Genomic DNA, 20,727 nt, shown 5'->3' with positions numbered 1-20,727 from the left:
TTGCCTCTTAGGTTGTTTATATGAATAATCCCAGCCCTAATTACTAGGTGGATGTGGTTATCAAAGATAAAGTATATGAAACTAATTTATAAACTCTTAAGTACTGTATACTTTTTCTATTTTTTAAAAAAACCTTCTGTTGTACTCACTAAGTGCTAGATACTGTTTTAAGAACTTTACAAATATTAATTCATTTAATAACAACCCTGTGAGGTAGGTGCTACTATTACCCCCATTTTTAAGATGATGATACTGAGACAAAGAGAGATTGAGCATTTCCCTGCTTTAGATTCTGTTTTTCCTGCACTGTCTGCCTCTACGAGCTACTGCTAATTCTGCTGTTGAGTCAAACAAAACTGAATAGTATTGCCTGTAAAGAGAAACTGAAATAATCTGAGAAGAAGGCCTCATAGGAAGTGTAAATCTGTTCTTTTCAAGTAAGTTGGACTGACTGTGTATTATGTATTAGCAAGAGTTGTTATGCAGAGTCACACATGAAGTCTGTTGTTTTAGTTATTGATAACTAAAGTTAGATGGATGAACAGGTAATATGTTGCTCAGCTTCGCATATAATACATCTACATCAGTCGGGAAATAACCCTGGTTCTGGTCCTTGCTATGCAACTGACTAGCTGTGTGACTTTAGGCAAGCCAGTCATTTAGTAAGTATGAACTGAGCCCCAGTGCATAATCTCATGTTAACCTGGAGAAGTGCAAATGCATGAAATATTAATTAGTATTAGAAAAAATAAATAACAGAAGAGACATCATTAGGCAATGTGTAATAACTTCTGGTAAATCATTAACATAGTAAGTCCCTAAGTTCACCTATGGAGAGCATGTGAGCAGTGCTTAGGCAAGATTTTTGTCAGAGAGGTGGTGTATGAGCAGACTTTCAGGGATGGATATGTACCTGTGGGGATGAGGAATGGAGAAAGAAAAAGCATTCGAGTTTATTAGAGAAAAGAGAAAGGAAAGAATAAAGTGATTCTAAAGTTTCAAGCATTGGTGCCAAAAATAAACCTGTAAATGAAACTAGTTTGGAATGGATGGTGTAGGAGTCAATTTTGAACATACAGTGTGAAATTTGAAGTAGAAACCTTCAGAAAATTTCTGAGAGCAGAAAAATGCAGTGTTCAGGGAGGTCAGACTGGGCGACCATCCTTGTGTAGATTTTAGCTGAGACAGTGGGAGTTGACGGATTCTCCAAGTTAGGGAGTGTAAAGATAAAAAACAGGAAGCAAGTGACTGTGCTTTTGGAACTTCAGCTTTTTCATTTGATTAGAATGATTGAGTGGAAAGGAGGATATGGGAACTCTCTGGGGTGATAGAAATGTATTATTAATCTTGATTGGAGTGTGGGTTACACAAGCGTATGCATATGTCAAAATTCATCAAATGTACACTTAAGATTTGTGCATTTCACTTGATGTAATTGAATGTCAATTCTAAAAAGATTTAATCAGAGAAAGAGTGAGGTGAGAAGGATCTGACCCCATATGAAAGACTCCCACGTGTTTGTCACACTGTTAGGCACACCGACTTTCAAAGAGGTAGAAAACATGGTCCTTAACAGGGAGGCCCTACTGCAGAGGTGTGGAAGAGAAGAGAAGGAAAAGGAATTTAACTATTAAATAAATAATCAAGCCTTCGCACCACACACACACACACACACATACTCTACAGGATTATTGTATAGATTAAGTGAGATGGAGAAAGAGATCTGAAAAGTTTTTCTAAAACTAAAGTATTAATTTGTTCACCCATAAATTAGAGGTGATAATACCTGCCTTTCATGGTTCTGAGAACTTAATGAGATGATATATGTAAAGGAACTTAGTAAGAGCCAATAAACGTTAGCATCTTTTTCTCCTGGCTCAATCTTAAGTAATAAACTAAGAGAATTTAAGGAAGTCAAAAACAAATCTATCTTTATGTTCATCATGCTATTATTCATAATCAGGACAATTTAGGAACAATCTTTCCAAGAGTAGGAGGCTAGTTAAGTAACTTATAGTATACCTGTATATGGAAAATTATGTAGGCTTTAAAAATTTATATTCATTAAAAGAATTTTAATAACAAAGTGTTTACAATATATAGTAAAAGATGTGCTGTAAGTTATATATGGTATGATGTCAATTCCAAAATTATATTCATGGAAAAATGTCAAAATTTAAAATTTTATCTGTACATGCTAATAAAATGTGAAGTTTTGATTTCTTCATTATACTTTATTTTCAAAATTTTCAAGAACTAGCATACATTATATAAAAACAAAGTTATACTTTTAACCACCTTGAATTTTATAAACCAAAAAAAATTACAACAGAACTCTTCAAGGAAGAGTAAATAGAAACCCATAATAGTTATTTATAAAGATTAAAACTAAGGATGTTAAAAGGAACAACATTAAAATGGAATTTTAGGGGGCCAGCCCTGTGACCAAGTGGTTAAGTTGGTGCACTCTGCTTCCACCACCCAGGGTTTTGCTAATTTGGATCCTGGGCGCAGACCTGAGGCCACATCCCACATGGCACAACCAGAAGGACCTACAACTAGAATATACAAATATACAACTATTTTCTGGGGGGCTTTGGGGAGAAGAAGAAGAGAAAAAAAAAAGATTGGAAACAGATGTTAGCTCAGGTGCCAATCTTAAAAAAAAAGTGGTATTTTATTTTGTTTAAATCAGTGTATTTGTTCATTCCACAACTATTGAGTACTAATTATATGCCAAGCATTGTGTCAGATGATATAAATATACTGACTGTATTCTCAAGGAATTCAGTCTGGTGGAAAAATCATATAAACAAGGTGGAAATTATAATAAAACATAGTAGTTCCCGTGCTGCTGATGTGAACAGGGCATGTTGGGATCCCCCCCGCCCAAGATAGCTAACCAGTAAGGGAAGTGGACACTTAAAAATGCCTACCTAGAGGACTTGACACCTTGAGATGAGTTTTAATTTATTCCACACCTCTCACTGGACAATATTCACAGACTTTTATCTTCTTCTACCTTTTAGCTGCAATACAGCAATGGAGATCTGAAGGTAGAATAGCAGTATGGCTGCACATTCCCATTCTCCAAAGCCGATTTATTGCTCCTGCCGCTTCCCTGGGCTTCTGCTTTCACCATGCAGAATCGGACTCCTCAACGCTCACCCTGTGGCTGGGAGAGGGGCCCAGCAGATTACCAGGATATGCTACACATCAAGTAGGAGTTGCAGGTCAGTTTCAATCTAATAATCGGAATTAACTTGTCAAAGGTTCACCCAATTTCTTACTTCTTACAGTTGAGCCATAATTCATTCATGTGGAATAACAATTTGCTTACGTTAAAGCATTAATTTATCCTCCTTGGAACTGTTGAGTAGTGCTTTAAATAGATGAAGTTTGCCTTATGAATCAGCAGAGGGCAGCACAGAGAACAAGCAAGTTTAGTGTTTAGTTTTCCAAAGGATATGTTTGAACATGTTTTGCACAGATATTGCAGTTTTGCTACTTAAATAGTAACACTAAATTGGGATCAGGGAATAAATTCATTATGGTAGGACAAACATATTAGTACTAATTATGTGACTTTGTAAAATACAAGATAGCTTTTAGGTTGAATTTAAGGTACAGCAAACCAGGTTTTCGATGATTTGAACTTCTTAAAGACATTTACATTAAGTTCTTGTGCCATGCAGTTGTTTTAAATGGCTTAACTTCAATATATTATAGAATTTTGAGTCACCGATTAGCTTCAGTGACATAGTCTTGAGAGAAGACTTGCTTTAGGCTAAGACAGGGGCTCTCAAATTGTAGAGTACATCAGAATCACCTGGAGGGCTTGTTAAAAGGGAGTGCTGGGCCCCACCCCCAAGAGTTTCTGATTCAGCTGGTGTGGGTAGGGCCCGAGAATTTGCATTTCTAGTAAGTTCCCTGCTGCTGCTGCTGATGTTGATGCTTTTAGAACCAAGATTAAGAAAATTCCTAGATTTCCGGAAAAATTAAAATAGTATAGAATCCTTATGACTTACACCAAATGAAAGCAGTAGTACATATTAATTAGTAACTTAACTATGATAATTTTATTTGCCTTCCTATAATTTACAAGGGCTTTTTTATTTTTCATTGAAGTAAAATTTATGTATGACTATGTAAGTTTCAGGTATACAACATTATAATTTGACATACAAGAGTTTTTAAAGGTAGTTTGCACCTTTGAAGTCTTAAAAGGGTTATTCAAGGATGTCTAATGTTTTCTCTGTCCATGATCTCACTCCTATGTAGCAAGTACAGGCATTCAGAAACTTTCCATTCAGCTCTACTTCAAAAGACCACTTGATAATTTGATGACAGCTTCATACTTCGTTAGAAAGGCATACAGATAACTATCAATTCATTGGTATGACTTTTAAATTAGAGTTTCCAGTTACTATACAGAATTGGTAAATTTGGATAAACAATGTCCTATGAAGGACTTGTTTATACCTAAGTACTGTATTGTGTATTATAATTAAGATCTACTATAGGAGTTCTGGGAATGAGAGACCTGGAACTTGACCAGAGTCTTGAAGAATAACTAGGATTTGAAGTGGCTGTTGGGAGTGGGGACAAGATAATGTAAGAAATTGTTCTGGAAACATACAGAGTTTTTTTAGATGAAGAGAAAATAGTTGACACTTGTTGTTATAAGCAACAGAAGGTAGGTGTGACTAGTGAAGGGGATCAGAACGTACCACCCCAGATTATGCCGCTTTGGCATAGTGATTATTTTGAGCTAAAGACAACTGAGAAATAGCAGATGCAGGAAGGGCTGTCTGCCTCCTCCTTTCTACCTAAAAGCAGGGCATAGATTTCTTGTACCAGGAAGAGGAGAACATTCTTATTGCCAGAGACAGGGAGTTGACACTGAGGTGAGTCTGTACAAACAAACCTTTTTAAAACAACCCTTATATCCATTAATTTTCCCCATATATTTCCTAGTCGCTTTCCTACAGTTTACTTCCCCTGGCCCAAACCCTTTTTCTTTTGTTTTATCATGTCTTCATAATTTATTGCTCTTTGTTAAAATGGTATATAAGTCCCTGGGTCTAACTGCTCTTTGGGGATTTTTGCTTCTTTCTGTGAAGCCCTTCACCTCCACTGCAGGCCATGTAAAAATATTAACATTAAATAAAATTTAATACTTTTTCTCCATTAATCTGTCTTCTGTCAGTTCAATTCACAGGCCCCAGACGTAGAACCTAAGTGGGTAGAAGAAAAAATCTTTCCTCCCCTACACTGGAATGGAGTGAGCTATGGCTTTCTTACTGTTCTTCAAACATAGCATTCTTGTGTCTGCCTCAGAGCCTTTAAACCTACTGGCTCCTCTTGCAGTGCTCTTCCCCAGTGCTTTAGTTATCTTGCTCCTGAACGCCGAGGTTTCTGCTCAAAGATCTCCTCAGAAAAGCTCCTGAGCTTCCTGTCTAAAATAGAGCCTTCCTGCATGCCAGTCCCATCATCCTTTGTCCCTTTATCCAGCTCTACTTTTCTTTATAGCACTTATCACAATCTGAAATTATATTTTATTTCATGTAGTTAATTTCCCCCACAATAATATAAACTCTGTGAAGGCAGATATTTTCTCTCTCTTGTTCACCACTGTATCCTCAGGCTAAAGATAGTGTCTGGTATAAAGTAGGTGCTCAATAAATATTTCTTGAATGAATCATTGAATAGATCGTCAGGTGGAGACATCAGCCCTTTGAGAATGCAACTGTAGTGTGGTGAAAGGGTGATCTTGCACAGTGAGAAGAATGCCTACTCGTAATCCAGGCCGACGGGCTGTCAGTCTTTGAGCTGTGTGGATTTGGGCAGTGAAAATGATACCACTCACGGGATTACTGTGAGGAATACCTGCGATAATGCTCATAAAGCACTTAGCACAGTACCTGACTGAGCATAATAATATAATAATAACTTCCATTTAATCCTTAATCTCTTTGGATTTATTTAACTTTCACGTTGTGACCAGCAGGGGTCACTCAAATTGTGCTTTATGGATGCTAGTTTTGTCTTTGGAATAAATATTTTGCTCATGTGTACAGTGAATTCATTAGGGAAAAGTTCAGTTTGAGTAATCACAAATTATTAAAATTTAAGAGTAAGTTTCCTTGGCATTTCTTTGGCATTGTCTCCCTTGTAAGGTCCGATTAAATTATGGTTTACATTTTTAATAGAAGCCAACATTAATGTTAATTATCTCTCTTAGTGGTTTTCCTTCTTGCCTTAAAATACTAAAGTATGGTGTTTTCCTTTCAGAGAAAATTGTTCTTCCTTGTGTTAACATACCCATCCCCTTATGTATTTTATCTCTACACAGCATTTATCACCTGCTCATGTTCTGTACCGTTTATTTTTTGTTTATTTGTCTGTCACCTCCTCACAAACACCAGAATGTGAGCCCCATAAGGACAGGGTATTTTGTTTTGTTAACCAGTCTATCCCTAGCACCTAGAAAAGTGCCTGACACATAACAGGAGCTCAATTAATATAGTATATATAGAACTTATATGTATTATATATAAGAACTCAACTAATACTGAAAGAATAGAGGAATACACAGAAAATATTTTTTTAACAATATCGTCCCACATTGTGTAAATACAAATATTTTTAAATTTTGGCATTCAGTGGAACCTAATACAAATCATTAAAGTATTTGTATTTTTGACCCAGGATTGCCCAAAAAGAAATTAAAAATTTTTTAAAAAACATTTATTTTTGAGTCCCTGACATCTAGTCAAATGCTGAGAATGAATAGATAAAAGAATTGGACTGGAACTCAAATATATATAAAGTAAAGAAGTATTCCAAAACAATATACTGGTATGTTATAACGTTGTGTACATAATCTAGTAAAGACATTTAAGTGCTTCAGGGAAGATTAAGATATTTGAGATTTATGTCGTCAGGGGGCACGACCCATGTTCTGTACAAAGAGCGTCAAGAAATAGAAATGAGAGTGGAAAAGTCAATTTATTTATTCAAGAAATATTTTTAAGCCCTTAAAATAATCTGGACACTAAAGTAAATGCTATACAAGGATAGACAGATTAATTTATTTAACTGTGTACTGTCAGAAATAGACAGTCTAGAGAAGACGCTTAAGCAGATGACTGTCCTGTAAATTAGCCTGTGCTAGAACCATCCTTGGTACTCTAAGCTGTTAAAACAACCTGGATAACTGAGCAACCAATTTCCTGCTGGAGAGATTTGCAAGTCTTCATGGATGAGGTGGTATTTGAACTAGGCCTTCAAGGATGGGTAGGATTTTGATGACCACAGTTAAGAGGGTGGGAGGAGTCTAAAGTAAATGAAATTAATATTTCTCAGTTATCTTTTATTTTTCCCCCCAACAGGAGCTGTATTTGATGAAAATACTAGAAAAATATTGGTTGTACAAGATCGAAATAAAGTAAGTTGCTTCTGCTTTATAAATTGTTTTCTAAATGTTCAGTTTTCGCTAGAGAAAAATAAAATGTAGGAATTTTGATATGCTCAAGGAATTACAGAAAGATATCTTAAAAGTCATTTCTAAGCAGTTATGGGTCATTTAGGTATTTATTTAATCCCAAAAATATTTATGCAGGCCTTGGAATGTCAGGGTAAATGCAATGTTACTATCTATTATTTTTATGGCTTCTGGAAAATTGTAAATGGCTCTATTTAATTGGGAAGACAACTCTGTTTCTAACAGACTATCAAGATAGTCTTCTATTCATTTAACATTCGTTAAGCTCCTAATCTGAGCCAGGTGCTGGGAATACAAAGATTAAAAAGACAATATCCCTGATGTCCTTATGGTTAACAATTAACTTCGCCTTTAAAAAGCCCCTAAAGACTTCTCAGAGGAGGTGACATTTAAAGTGGGTCTTGAAAAATGAGTAGACACTTACTAGGCAAAAAAAGAAAAAAGTGTAGAAAAACAGACTGAGAACATTAGAATTGCATATATAAAGGCACAGAGTTCGGAAAGGGGCTAACATGGTGTCTTGGTCTGTTCAGGCTGCTGTAACAAAAATGCCATAGACTGAGTGGCTTACACAACAAACATTTATTTATCACATTCAAGATCCAGGCGCCAGCAGATTCAGCGTCTGGTGAGGACCTACTCCTGGCTCATAGATAGTTGTCTTCTCCCTGTGTCCTCACATGGCAGAAGAGACAAGTGAACTCTCTGGGATCTCTTTTATAAGAGCACTACTCCCATTCATGAGGGCTCCACCGTCATGGCATGATCACCTCCCAGAACCCCACCTCATAATACCATCATGTTGGGGATTAGGATGTCAACATCTGGATTAGTGGGGTCAGGTGGGGGGCATAAATATTCAGTCCATTGCACACAGTGTGGAAATAATGTGAAAAAGTTCACTGTGGCCAGGAGTGCAGGGAGTGGTAAAATATTTGACCAAAAGTCAAATAAAATAAAATATAAGACATATAGGCAGCTAGAAGCAGCAAAGGTTTTTAAGAGAAGTATCATGATTAGAGATCAAATGTGTTTATGCTCAGGAGTATAAGTAAAAGTGAAAGAGAATAATTATTTTGATACTTTATGAGACTTTAATAAATACTCATGGACAGAATCAAACATTTTTTTCCCTATTGTATATGTTTTTAAAATTTTAAACTAATATTTGTAATGATAGCTGAAAGCAGCATCACACATTTCTCAGAAATGTTACCTAAAATTATTTTCATAGTTATCTCATAAATAACTTTTGAAGTTTGGGTAAGGCAGGATCTCTGACTCAAACTAAGCTTTATCATCAATGGAAATTTATTGAATGCCTAAGGTAGTATTGTGCCTAGCCCTCAATAAGTTTTATATTTGAATTGGAACATATAAATATAAATATATATACACACACACATATATATATATATATTTGATGAGAATGACTGGCGAGTGGGAAGCATGATTGAGTAGTGGAAGTAGATCCTAGTTAGGAGGGGTCCTGAGAGCCAGGCAGAGGAGTTTAGATTTGATGTGGAAACAGTAGCTTTTGAACGATTTTGATTGAGATGACAAAGTGATGAAGATGATGTATGGAAAAGATTAAACTAATACCAATATGCAAATTAACCTGACAACAATATCCTGAATGAAGGAGAGTCAGTATAAACACAGTGGACTTGGGAGTCAGGCTGACCTGAGTTCCAGTCTCTATGCCACTTCTACCTTGGCCACATCTCTGAGCCTCAGTTTCCTCATCTTTAAAATCTAGATAATAATATCTTCCTCATAGAAATTATGCATTCGCTGTCCTTTTTTCCAACTGGATTTATACCTAGTACTATGTGACTAGAGTTTGTAATATTTCTTTTGTATTAAATAAGGGAAAAATATGTTAATAAAATAAAGATTATTAATGCTTATAAGCAAAGAGGGGGAGGAGCAGGGAGGATGCAAACAAAGATATAGCCAGAGAGGCCCACCAGGTGATTGCTGTAGTAATTAAGAGGGGAGGTAAGGAAGCCTTGCACTAGGATGATGGTGTGAAAAGGAAGAGATAGATGCCTCTATGAATTGGTGACAGTAAATTTGTCAGTTAAGAAAAAGAATGAGTTTTAGGGGCCAGCCCAGTGGTGCAGCAGTTAAGTTCACATGTTCCACTTCGGCAGCCTGGGGTTCGCTGGTTCAGATCTGGGGTGTGGATGTGGCACCGCTTGGCAAGCCATGCTGTGGTAGGCATACCACGTATAAGGTAGAGGAAGATGGGCACGGATGTTAGCTCAGGGCCAGTCTTCCTCAGCAAAAAGAGGAGGACTGGTGGCAGATGTTAGCTCAGGGCTAATCTTCCTCAAAGAAAAAGAAAAAGAATGAGTTTTAAATCATTTGTGATTTTGAGTTGAGGGTGGGAGCTGAAATAATGGTATCGCTAGGGATGTTGGTAGACGGGAAATGAATTCATTACAGAAAATTTGAGGTTGAGTTAAAAGAGATATTGAAGTGGGAATATCCAGACATTTCTTCTCATTCCTCCTAATGAATTATTGAGTACCAGACAAGTTGTTATTGGTCAATTAATTCCTCAGTTCCCTATGGTACTAAAAAGAGATGTGAGATGAAGCATATTAATTAATGAATTTCTTTTTACAACTTCGACCATCATGACCCACAGTACTTTAAAACTGTAGGCAGTGGTCTTCATCCACAGGAGCAGATACAAGGAAGATATTGATATATCGAGTCTAGGATTGCATGGCCTAGCCTCACTGTGCTAAGAGGCCTGGCGGGGGACTTTCCATGGCTTCCATACAGCTGCAGTTCTAGCTATTGTATTCTATAGAATCATGCTCTGTGGAGTTGTGCAATATAGCACAGTGCCACCCCAAGAAAAACAGGTACATAACAAACATTACATGAAAGAGAGAACTGAGTAGTATGTTCTAAAAGCAGACAAAAAGTACACTGAAGTTAATTTTCGGCATCATCTGTATAAATAGTTGACAATTAGGGATAAAGTAGTTGAAAAATAGGAAGAGTAACACATATCAGTTCTTTCCCATAGGCCAAAGAGGTTAAAGGAGTTGAAACATGAAGATAATAGTTGAATCATACTAATCTATATTCTTCACATGTCTAGATATGAGTTAGTCCGCCATTCTCTAAAATAAACTATTTGGAAGTGAGGACTTCTCTGACATCACATTAGGAATGGAAGATAAACACCCAGAGAGCTTTGTGTCTGGTGCAATTCATGGAGTGTGAATATGTGTGTGTGTGTTTTAATAGGAAAGTTCGAACTTAGTTGTTTTAGAACATGTTAAACTTCAGTTATGCCCCAAGTACTACACTTAGTAACGAAAGTTAACATTTTATACTGCATTGGGAAAATGGGTTCAATTCTTCCCTGTACCTAGGTTCTCTCTTTGAAGGAAATTAATTAATTCCCCATTTTGGTCCATAAATGTATCATTTTGAGAAGAATATAGTTCTATACATAGAGGAATGTATCTCAGATTCTTCAAATTCCAATTTTTTACGTCTGTTTGTGTGTATGTGTGTGTATATACATATGACATATATATATGAAGTTAAAAGCCAAATTATTATCAGCATCTGCCAACTTGGCCATACAAGGAATATTCAGTTATAGTATAGCTGTTCTGAGCTTAGGTTTCTGAGAAAATTATCCTCCCTTTCCCTCTTCACTAGCTTTTGATCCCTTATTCCTATTTCACTGTGCTCTTATATATATATATATATCACAGATGATTTTTTTCAAAGACAAGATATAAACAATAATAATATGTATTGTGTATTTATGGCATGTCTTTACTTGAATACATGAGTACTTCACATGAAGTAGCTATTTTAATCCTCGCAACAACCCATGAGGATTTTTATCCCCATTTTAAAGATGAAAAACCTGAGGCACAGAGAAGCTAAGTAATTTACCCACAATTACATAGATGATGTAGTGGAACCAAGATTCTAATCCAACCAGTTTGATTTCAGAGTCTGTAATCTTTAAAAAAAAAAAAAAAGATTAGCCAAAGCCCAAAATAATTCATTTCATAATAGAGCGATAAGCCTCAGTTTTCTCCACACTCAATTCCAAGTGTCAAGTAAGGACTTCAAAGACATACAACGATTTTCCTAAATGCCAACAAATTGTGAGGGACACCAGATGGTCCCTAGTTTATCCTATTCTACCTACAAAAGAAAAGTTCCTGTAGTCATTATTGTATTATTTTGTCATTCAGGTCTTACTACCCTTAGGGCAAACGGGCTTGCATATAATTAATATTGAGTATCCAAGATCTGAGAAGATTTATTTAGGATTATGTTCAATTAAATTGGCTTACACCAAAAGTAAATATTATAACTGGCAGACAGATGATATGTCCAAACGTTATTGACAAATACTATATATACAAGTAACAAATTCATTCATTTCTTTTACTGTTTGAAAAAAAATCTATACCTTGATATATAAAAATTACTTCCAAAGAGATCTTTTAAAAGGCTTTACTATCTTTTAACTATATCCCTTTAACTATCTTTTCCTTGCATTTAAAGAAGCAGCAGTGTGACCAAAGTTCATTTAATCTTTTCTGGGCTCAAGTGACATAAGAAGTTGTAGAGACAAAACAGGATCAGGACACCTAGGTTCTAGGATTTGGCCCCACCACTAACTAGCTCTAAGACTTTGGGCAAATCTCTGAGCCTCTGGGAAACTAAGTTTCCCCACTTATAAAAATAAGGAGTTAGAGTCAGTGATCACAAATGAAATACTATAATTATACCTATAGATTTATGGAAGACAAGATACCAGATATAATCTGATGTTAAACAAAAATATCCAACTGAGTAAATTTTAAAGATCTTACCGGCTTTAGGCAACAATTCATGAATCTGGTAGCATTCCATCTAACAGATAGAAAGGAGCTCTGAAGACTACAAAATGAAAAGACTTTTATAGGCAGAAGGGGGCAGGACAAGGAAAGAGTGAATAGTTTGTGGCAAACTCATCTTCCTTAAGGGGACAGCAGGGGTCTGTCAGGCAGATTACTTCACTAGTGCTGACCGGGTAATTCTAGATTGACTGGTTTAAGATTCCATTCCTGGGAGAGGCTGACACTGCAATTAGGTTAGGCCTTAAGTCTCAGTTTGGTGACGTGGGCTTAGCACAAGTGACTCCATTTTGGACCTGTTGTCTCTTTTTTTAACACTGGTTTAAGCCACTTTATTATTTTGGAAAGAAAAGGGTAAACTATTCAGATTTTTAAATAGCACACTGTGTTTCAGAAATGACTTTGGCAAATACAGTTTTATTAAGGACTTTAACAGAGACTGAAAGACAGCCAGACTAACATGATTGCTCCACTCTGAGCAGTTTCTCAGGGTTGGTTGATCTACCAAATTAGAATCTATGTATGTAGTTACTCATATATTAAAACATGGAAATTCATAGAAAACAAACCTAGGTCTGATAATGTTAAAAATCGGGTGGCAGTCTGAAAAAAGGAAAAAAGGAGCTCCCCTGGCAACTGTAGCTGTCTTACTCCAAACCTAGACAGAGTGATGTTTTCTGGCTGGTTTTTTTTTTTTCCCCTTATAAAACCTGCCAAGACAAATGATTTAACAGGTTCGGTTTGTAGGAATCAAACTTCCAGAGCAATCTGTATCATGGTAATTGAAAAGGAAAGAATTGAGTTGAGCTATATTTTTAAAACAGGGCAATAGTCAAAACTATGTATGCTAAATTTACCTAAATTCCAACATAAACCACTAAAACTTTTATGATTCTCAGTTCATCGTAGTCGCATTCAATCTTCTCTAGTTTTGTTCATCTTAGTTTCAAAGACATGACTGCCAGTGTTTTCTGGAATGTTTGTTAGTGTTTTCCAAGGTAGTTGAGAAACAAAGGGAGACCCAAGACTTAATGACTAAACAAAAACTCAAGACTTCTCCACAGGGACATTGTTGTAGCCATTCTTTGTAATAAGTGAGTTCATCCGGTAACGTTAACTTATAAAGATGTGAGCGGAGAGTTTTCCAATCCCACCCCTGCCTTTAGGCTGGGGTGATTTCTGAGTAGTTAACCCTAGATAGCTTCCTAAGTGGTTCATTTGGTGGCTTTTGGAACCTACAGCCATATCTGAAGAGAATTAAAAACGCAGGTAAAGTGGGAGCACCAGCTCTGCTGTGGCCTCCAGTCTTCTAAAACATCATGACCAAACGTTTGCTACCGCTTGACCATCACCAAGTCACTGTTCTTCTGCTATAGCACGCATTCCTGATCCTGGTTGATGAGGTTTTCAGGCTAAAAAAATTATTTTAATTCCATCATGTGTTGCTATTTAACAGAAATAAAATCATATAACCAAATAATGATAATAATTGTGATGATATAAAATACTTCTACAAAATTATCTCCATTTTTCAGAAGAACTGTGATTTAGAAGGTTGCACTAACTTATTCAGCATTATACAACTAGTAATTGACAGAACAGAATTTAAGTGTAGAGAGGAATCTTTGCACTAAACCAAAGCAAGTGAAAACAGAAAATGAATTAAAACCTGGATGTGAAGGAGTCAGTAGTATATGGCAATGCCTACATGTATATTGCAGAGAATACAAAAGACTTCACTTGAATAGGGTTTTGTTTTTAGGGAGGTAGTTTTTGTTTTTTAATATATTGTGCAAATGCCACTGTCTGTTGCTGAGGTTAACAATTTCCTTCAGTTCAGGTGCCAGTAATGATACTAAGCAGTACACATTTGGTGGCCTAAAGAAGAGAGATAAGGGCAAAAGAGTGTGAAGAAAAGAAATATGGAGAAAAGGGAGATGATTAAGTGAAGAAGAAAAGGGTAATTATCAGTTCTTGACAAAATCTAGGATGATCAATTTGTAGGGTTTTTAGAATTGATTCTATATATAGGAAATAGAAAAGTCTTTATTAAAAATACTTTTGTTTTTGGCTTCCTGAGGTGGCTGAACTTTTCAAGAGTACTTATGATCCAGCAATTGTTCCTTTAAAAGTTAATAAGCTTTAATTTTTTTCCCATTACTCAAGGTTGTTTGGATTCTGAGAAAGATTAGTTCAAGGTAATGAGAGATGAATTAATAGATCAGAATGCCACATTATTAATTCACAGTGGGGGGAAAGGTTCCAGGCCTTCCATTATCAGAAATGAATTGAAGAAATATTCCCAGATGTGACATATGCTGCCTCCAAAATGCAAAGAGGTGCTCCAAGTGCTTTGAGTGGCAGGTGGCTGAAGGTGCAACAACTTGCCCATTACCTTAGAGATCCACAGACCATTATACCTCTAAAAACTGTATAAGTTCATCTCCCATTCTCTGGCACATATATGTCTTACTAAGACCTCTGGAGTACTTGACACATCCTGCTCTCCAGGTCCAGTTAGCATCAATACAGCAGGGTAGTGATAACTCCTGGTATAGAGTAAAATCACAACTACTGAGATCTTTACATATGGAATGGAATGAGGTACAGATGGAAGGGGAAGTGTTGGTTGATGGTAGCTATGGCACTTTAACAGCACAGGGATAGTAATAGTTACACAGCTTTGGAGATGGCTAGCTTTTGTTAACTGTTTTGAAAGCCTTGACACAATAAAAATGACAAGCTCAGGTCAGCCCATCAACTCAAGGCCCAATATGAAAACCATAGGCCTCCATGGCAGCATTTAAGGGGACCTTCGTATTCTGCAGCTACAGAACTGGCAATGCTGAAATTAAGACCTAGATCCAGCTGTAAGCCTATCAGAGCTGCAAAGGAGACTGGATAGAGTTTGACAGATGTCCTATGTCAAAGCCAGTCTCTTAACAGGAAAAAGAGTAGGACCCTGAGGCCCTGAGTGAGTGAGCATGAAAATTTTGAATCTCATATTCTCCTGAATCCTCTGAGCCGATAGAAGCAGCACCATTCTTGCTAGAGAGAGCAGCCTCCCCTTGCCTGGAGGCTCTCCAAAAGACAAGAGCTTTTATATTAGGACAGTGTATTTTAAAATCATTACTAGTCTGGAATATTCATGATGGTCTCCAAACCTGGTGACCTCTGACTATAGAAGTGTTCACTTACTTATAGTTAGTTGATTAGCATCATTGTTCCCTCAAAAAATAAATAAATAAATTGAAAATGATCCCCAAAAAGTAGGAACATGGACTACCCGAAGAAAGATGTTAACTATAGGATGAAAATAACTATGTGACTTTTAACCTTGTGGCTATAGCAGAGCACAAGATACGCAGTTGAACCAGCATGCTGCGTTATATTTTGTTATATAGCAAATGGCATTTGCAAGCAGAGAAAGAATGCTTCTACTTCTTTAGGTGGCTACATCTGTCATAGGTGGCTTAGGCACTGACTGACGTATCAGTCAGTGAGGAGTTGAATGAGAGATGACCTCTTAAAGTCCCGGTTCTTTCTGTGGCTCACAGGCAGAAATAAATGAACAGTACTCCTGAAATTTCCTATATGGAAAAGACTACTTCTCTTTCTCCCTTATGTTGGCAGAAGTCAAGTATAACAGTACACGGAGGGGAAAAAAGTAATGGGACCTGTGTGTATGTGTGTGTAATATATGTATAAACGCACACATACATAAGAATGATTCTCATCTGCTTCCAAGTGACCAAAAAAATGATCCAAATGTAAAAAGAGCCTACTGAGTAAAATATGCTATAAGAGCCTCAAAGATGCAAATTGTTCGTATTATACTATAACAAAACTACTGAGAAAATCAGCTTAATGTAAGACAGTAAGAAATTTGATTGTATTATTAATAATAGCGTTTGGCATTTATTGAATGCTTAACCTGCACTACAGACTATCCTATGTGCTCTACATTATGTAGTTCCTTAAACATCATGGCAACCAGTTATCATCCCTATTTCACAGGCTGGGAAACTCAGCCAGAGTTAGGTCATAAAATAGTGTGAGAAGAACGTTTCCTCTGCCAGTGTGGGTGGTCAGGGAGTTAATTGACAACAGATTAACAGGAGAAAAGCGTGGTGAGTGCTCCCGAGACAACCAGGGGTAAGGGTTTCCATATCAGTTTAATGAAAGGGGAGCGGGGAGCTAAGGCTTCTGTGGGAAACAAATAGAAGGTGTGGCAGCTTCTGACAAGGTTTGTTTATGCAATTGCTCATCCAGGTGCTGAAGGTTAGTTTCCTCCCTGGCTGGAAGCTCCCCCAGAGGGGATTTGTGGCATCTTCATTCTCAGGAAGCTCTGCCTTGAATCAAATAAGGGATGCTCTGAAAAGGCTTCTTCCTGCATCTTGCTGTCTCTCAGATGTCTTCAGTTTAAAGTAATCTTTATGCCATTCTGGTGGGTTGTATGTCCCTTCATTTGGGACAGCACACAGCTAATTCAAATCTCTAATAAGATCTGCTGCTTAGCAGCTGCTGGGGTCTCTGAGCTCAGAAAGTGGGACCAAGACCTCTGAAAATGAGGCATCAGCTGGCTGGTGTCTCTGGGGAGGGAGATGCACAATGAAGCTTAGGTTGAAAATGCTAGGAAAACTGCACACTGGATTTGGCGGATACTAGGGGAAGGAACCGCTGCTGCCAGAATGAAGCAGCATTGCTGAAGTGATACAGGAACCACAAGCACGTGGAAAGCCCACAGAAAGCAGACGGAAAGGAGCTGGTCCCTTCTTCCTCCTCCAGCCTTAGAATCTGTTGGTGGGGCCCAAAAGGGAGTCAACTGGCAAGGGAGAAATTGGTTAGCAGAGTCCCAGCTCCAGCATCACTAGGCAGAGCATGGAGGATGGGTTTGGAGCTGAGAGATAATAACAGCATCAACTTATTAGAAATGCACATTCTCAGGCCCCACCCCAGACCTGATGAATCAGAAACTCTGAGGATGCTGCTCAGCAATTTGTGTGTTAACAAGCCCTCCAGGTGATTCAGGTGCAGAGTCAAGTTTGAGAACCACTAAACTAGAACATTGGGCTTCCAGACTCATTTGCTGATTTTCAAACTTGCCAGTGATTAGTTCTTTAAGAATGAGAAGGTGCTGCTTTTCAGAATCAAGACATGATCCTCACATGCTTCTAGACAGTTGGGATTGGCGAAAGCTAGAGACAAATTCAGATTATATAAGACTTTAGTTTCTTTATGCATTAAGAATAATACTCCTACTTAGGGTTTGGGTTTTTTTTGTTACAGAGATCCACCTAAGAGAGCAACAAAATATGAAAACTGAGTTTTCGTGTATAGTTCAATGTTGTAATAAAAAGTATAAAGTGAGACACTAAATTATATTTAATTTCTGTAATTATTTTGGTGCGAGGTGGAATTAAAGCATAAATGATAGCTATTAACATAAATAATTAGCGCAATTTCCAGACACCTGAGTCAGTTTTTCTCCTTTAAGTGCCTCACTCTCCCCAGGCATTAGTGTCAAGTGTTTCTTGGAGAGGAAAGTTTTTTTTTTTTTAATTGAATTATTGATAGGTTACAATCTTGTGAAATTTCAATTGTACATTAATGTTTGTCAGTCATGTTGTAGGTGCACCACTTCACCCTTTGTGCCCACTCCCCACCCCACCTTTCCCCTGGTATCCACTAAACTGTTCTTAGTCCATAATTTTAAGTTCCTCATATGAGTGGAGTCATACACAGATTATCTTTCTCTCGCTGGCTTATTTCACTTAACATAATTCTCTCAAGGTCCATCCATGTTATTGCAAATGGAATGATTTTGTTCTGTTTTGCAGCTGAGTAGTATTCCATTGTATATATGTACCACATCTTCTTTATCCATTCGTCTGTTGCTGGACACTTAGGTTGCTTCCATGTCTTGGCTATTGTAAACAGTGCTGCAATAAACATTGGGGTGCATAGGACTTTTGGGATTGCTGACTTCAAGCTCTTTGGATAAATATCCAGTAGTGGGATGGCTGGATCGTATGGTAGATCTATTTTTAATTTTTTGAGGAATCTCCATACTGTTTTCCATAGTGGCTGCACCAGTTTGCATTCCCACCAGCAGTGTATGAGGGTTCCTTTTTCTCCGCAACCTTTGGAGAGGAAAGTTTAACCCTCACCGCGAGCATCTGCACATACTCAAACACAAATTTAAAATATTTAAACCGTGTCCTTTCTCCTTTCCTACCCACATATTCCATTCCTTCATCCCCGCCCCATGATTTTGAGAAATAAAAGAACTAAAAGAGGCTTGACCTTGTAACCTGGTGCTAAAGAGCTGAGGTAAGGGTAGGGACCTATTCGTTCATTCACTAAACATTACTGAGTTCCTATACATACTATGTGGTAGGCTCTGTTCTAAGCACTAGGCAAACATTAGTGAACAAAGCAAAGTTTCTTTGTCTGGACCTTATATTCAAATAGGTAAGATATGAATAATAAACAAATGAATATATAATATATAAGGTGGTGATAAGTTTTTTTTTAAGAAAAATACAGTGGTACAGGGAGAAAAAAGAATTGACTGGGCTTGCTATATTGTGCATTAATTTCTTTATGCTCTCACTTGGCATTCAATAAAGTTTTCTTGAAAGAATGAACAAACTTATTAAGAGATCTCTATGGTTGCTTCTGTCTCGTTGGTGACAGTGATAATATTGTAGCCAATGAGACTTATCTAAATACAGTGGCTCTGAATTCTGAAAAGTGAGAGTAGTAGCATGAAAGACTAGAACAGTGAAAATAAAAGATACTCAAATTTCTGGCATCTGAGCAAGTTGGAGTAAGGCAAGTACAAGCTGGTCAATTAATATGAGAAAACCAGAAGGAAGTGGCTAGCACGTCTGTACCTTTGTTCTAGGTTCTCGAGATATGGCTAAAAGAAATTAGTAGCCTTTGGGGGTTCTGTTTACACAAACTCCTAGTTAAGATTTCAGCAGCCACGCCCAGGGAAGGTCCTGAAACTAATCATCTGCTTAGGAAAACAGAAGATGTCTGTGAGGTTGGAAAGTAGTTAGAAAAAGGATCAGAAAATGAATCATTCCGGTTCACTCATTCTAGAAACTCCAAAATAAACTTGAGTTTATCTTCAGGACAAGTTTTAAAAGAAACAGTGCTATTAAACTTGAAATTACTTTAACAGAGAAAATATCTTTCATTCTGTTATCTCTGAAAAATGCATTAAAAAATAATATTTACCCTTTGTTGATATCCAAAGTGCTTACTTCACAGGCTAGCAATTCCTAATACAGAGGAAGGAGGGGTTCCAGAGTGATAGATGGGACCACCCTTGCATCATTCACACTGTCTTCTATTTTCCGTTCACCCCTACAGACACGCATGCGTGCGCACACACACCCACAAACACCAGATTTATAGTTGGTAAAGATACAGGAAAAATTTGTCATCATATTCACCATTCTGAAATATGAAGGAACTACTCTAAACATAGTTTAAAATCACATTTTTATAAGTTGAAAGGATACTTTACCTTTTGTAGTATTAAAAATCAGATCTGCTTCAGGAACTAGATGACCTCACCAACTCAAAGCAGGGAGGGGTCATAAATGGGAGTGTTGAGTAGCACGCAACGAGGAGGCACAAGAATGTCTGAGAAGAATATTTCTTTTAAAAGAGAGTGGAAAGTTCCTTTTTTAAGATTAGAGGAAAAAGGATCATGGAATTTTACACATGAAGCATAGAGATATTTTGTCTTCCTTTATAGGAAGAGAGAACAAAGATGAAAACATAAACTCAAAAGGGCTAAATATTCAAAACCCATTCTTATGCCTTCTTCAGTTATTTTTCCCTCATGAAAAAATATACTGCAAAGATAGAATAACAGTATATCACTAACAAAGTGATACATCTCAGCCAATCAGAAGATCCTAGATAGGGAACTCACAGGCAACAGGTAGCTACAAAGATGTTTGATACCAAACTAGATTTTAGTTCAAATTCACAAGCCCTTGAAGAGTGTAAGTCTAAGATACAGATTCTGGTTCCGTTTACATAGATATTCCACTGAGGTCGGAAAAAAAGATCAAAAGGTATGTGAAAAAGCAGTGAATAGCAGTTAAAGGTTAGTGAGAAAATGGTAAATCAACTTTTTAAATTTCTTAAAAGATGGTTAGAATCAGACTGCCTGGATTTTAACCCTGAGTTTACTACATACTAGCTGTGTCACACCAGGCAAGTTATTGAATCTTTATATGCCCTCAGTTTCATCACTTCTAAAATGGGAACAATACTAGTCCCTCATGGGGTTACTGAAAA

General features: G+C 37.1%; 1 protein-coding gene across 3 annotated transcripts in view; it reads left to right on the top strand.

Annotated features, from left to right (window-relative positions):
- The window catches only part of NUDT6 (nudix hydrolase 6), a 30,300-nt gene that overhangs the window by 1,929 nt on the left and 7,644 nt on the right, over positions 1 to 20,727 (top strand). For all 3 annotated transcript variants that reach the window (XM_070504720.1, XM_070504721.1, XM_014845514.3), the window contains exons 2-3: positions 3,030 to 3,233; positions 7,395 to 7,450. In XM_070504720.1, the coding sequence (XP_070360821.1) occupies positions 3,030 to 3,233; positions 7,395 to 7,450 (260 nt within the window). The remainder of the gene's footprint in view (positions 1 to 3,029; positions 3,234 to 7,394; positions 7,451 to 20,727) is intronic.

Source organism: Equus asinus, chromosome 3 (genome assembly GCF_041296235.1).
Source record: "Equus asinus isolate D_3611 breed Donkey chromosome 3, EquAss-T2T_v2, whole genome shotgun sequence".
Lineage (NCBI taxonomy): Eukaryota > Metazoa > Chordata > Mammalia > Perissodactyla > Equidae > Equus > Equus asinus.
This window is presented reverse-complemented; position numbering and strand designations above follow the sequence as displayed.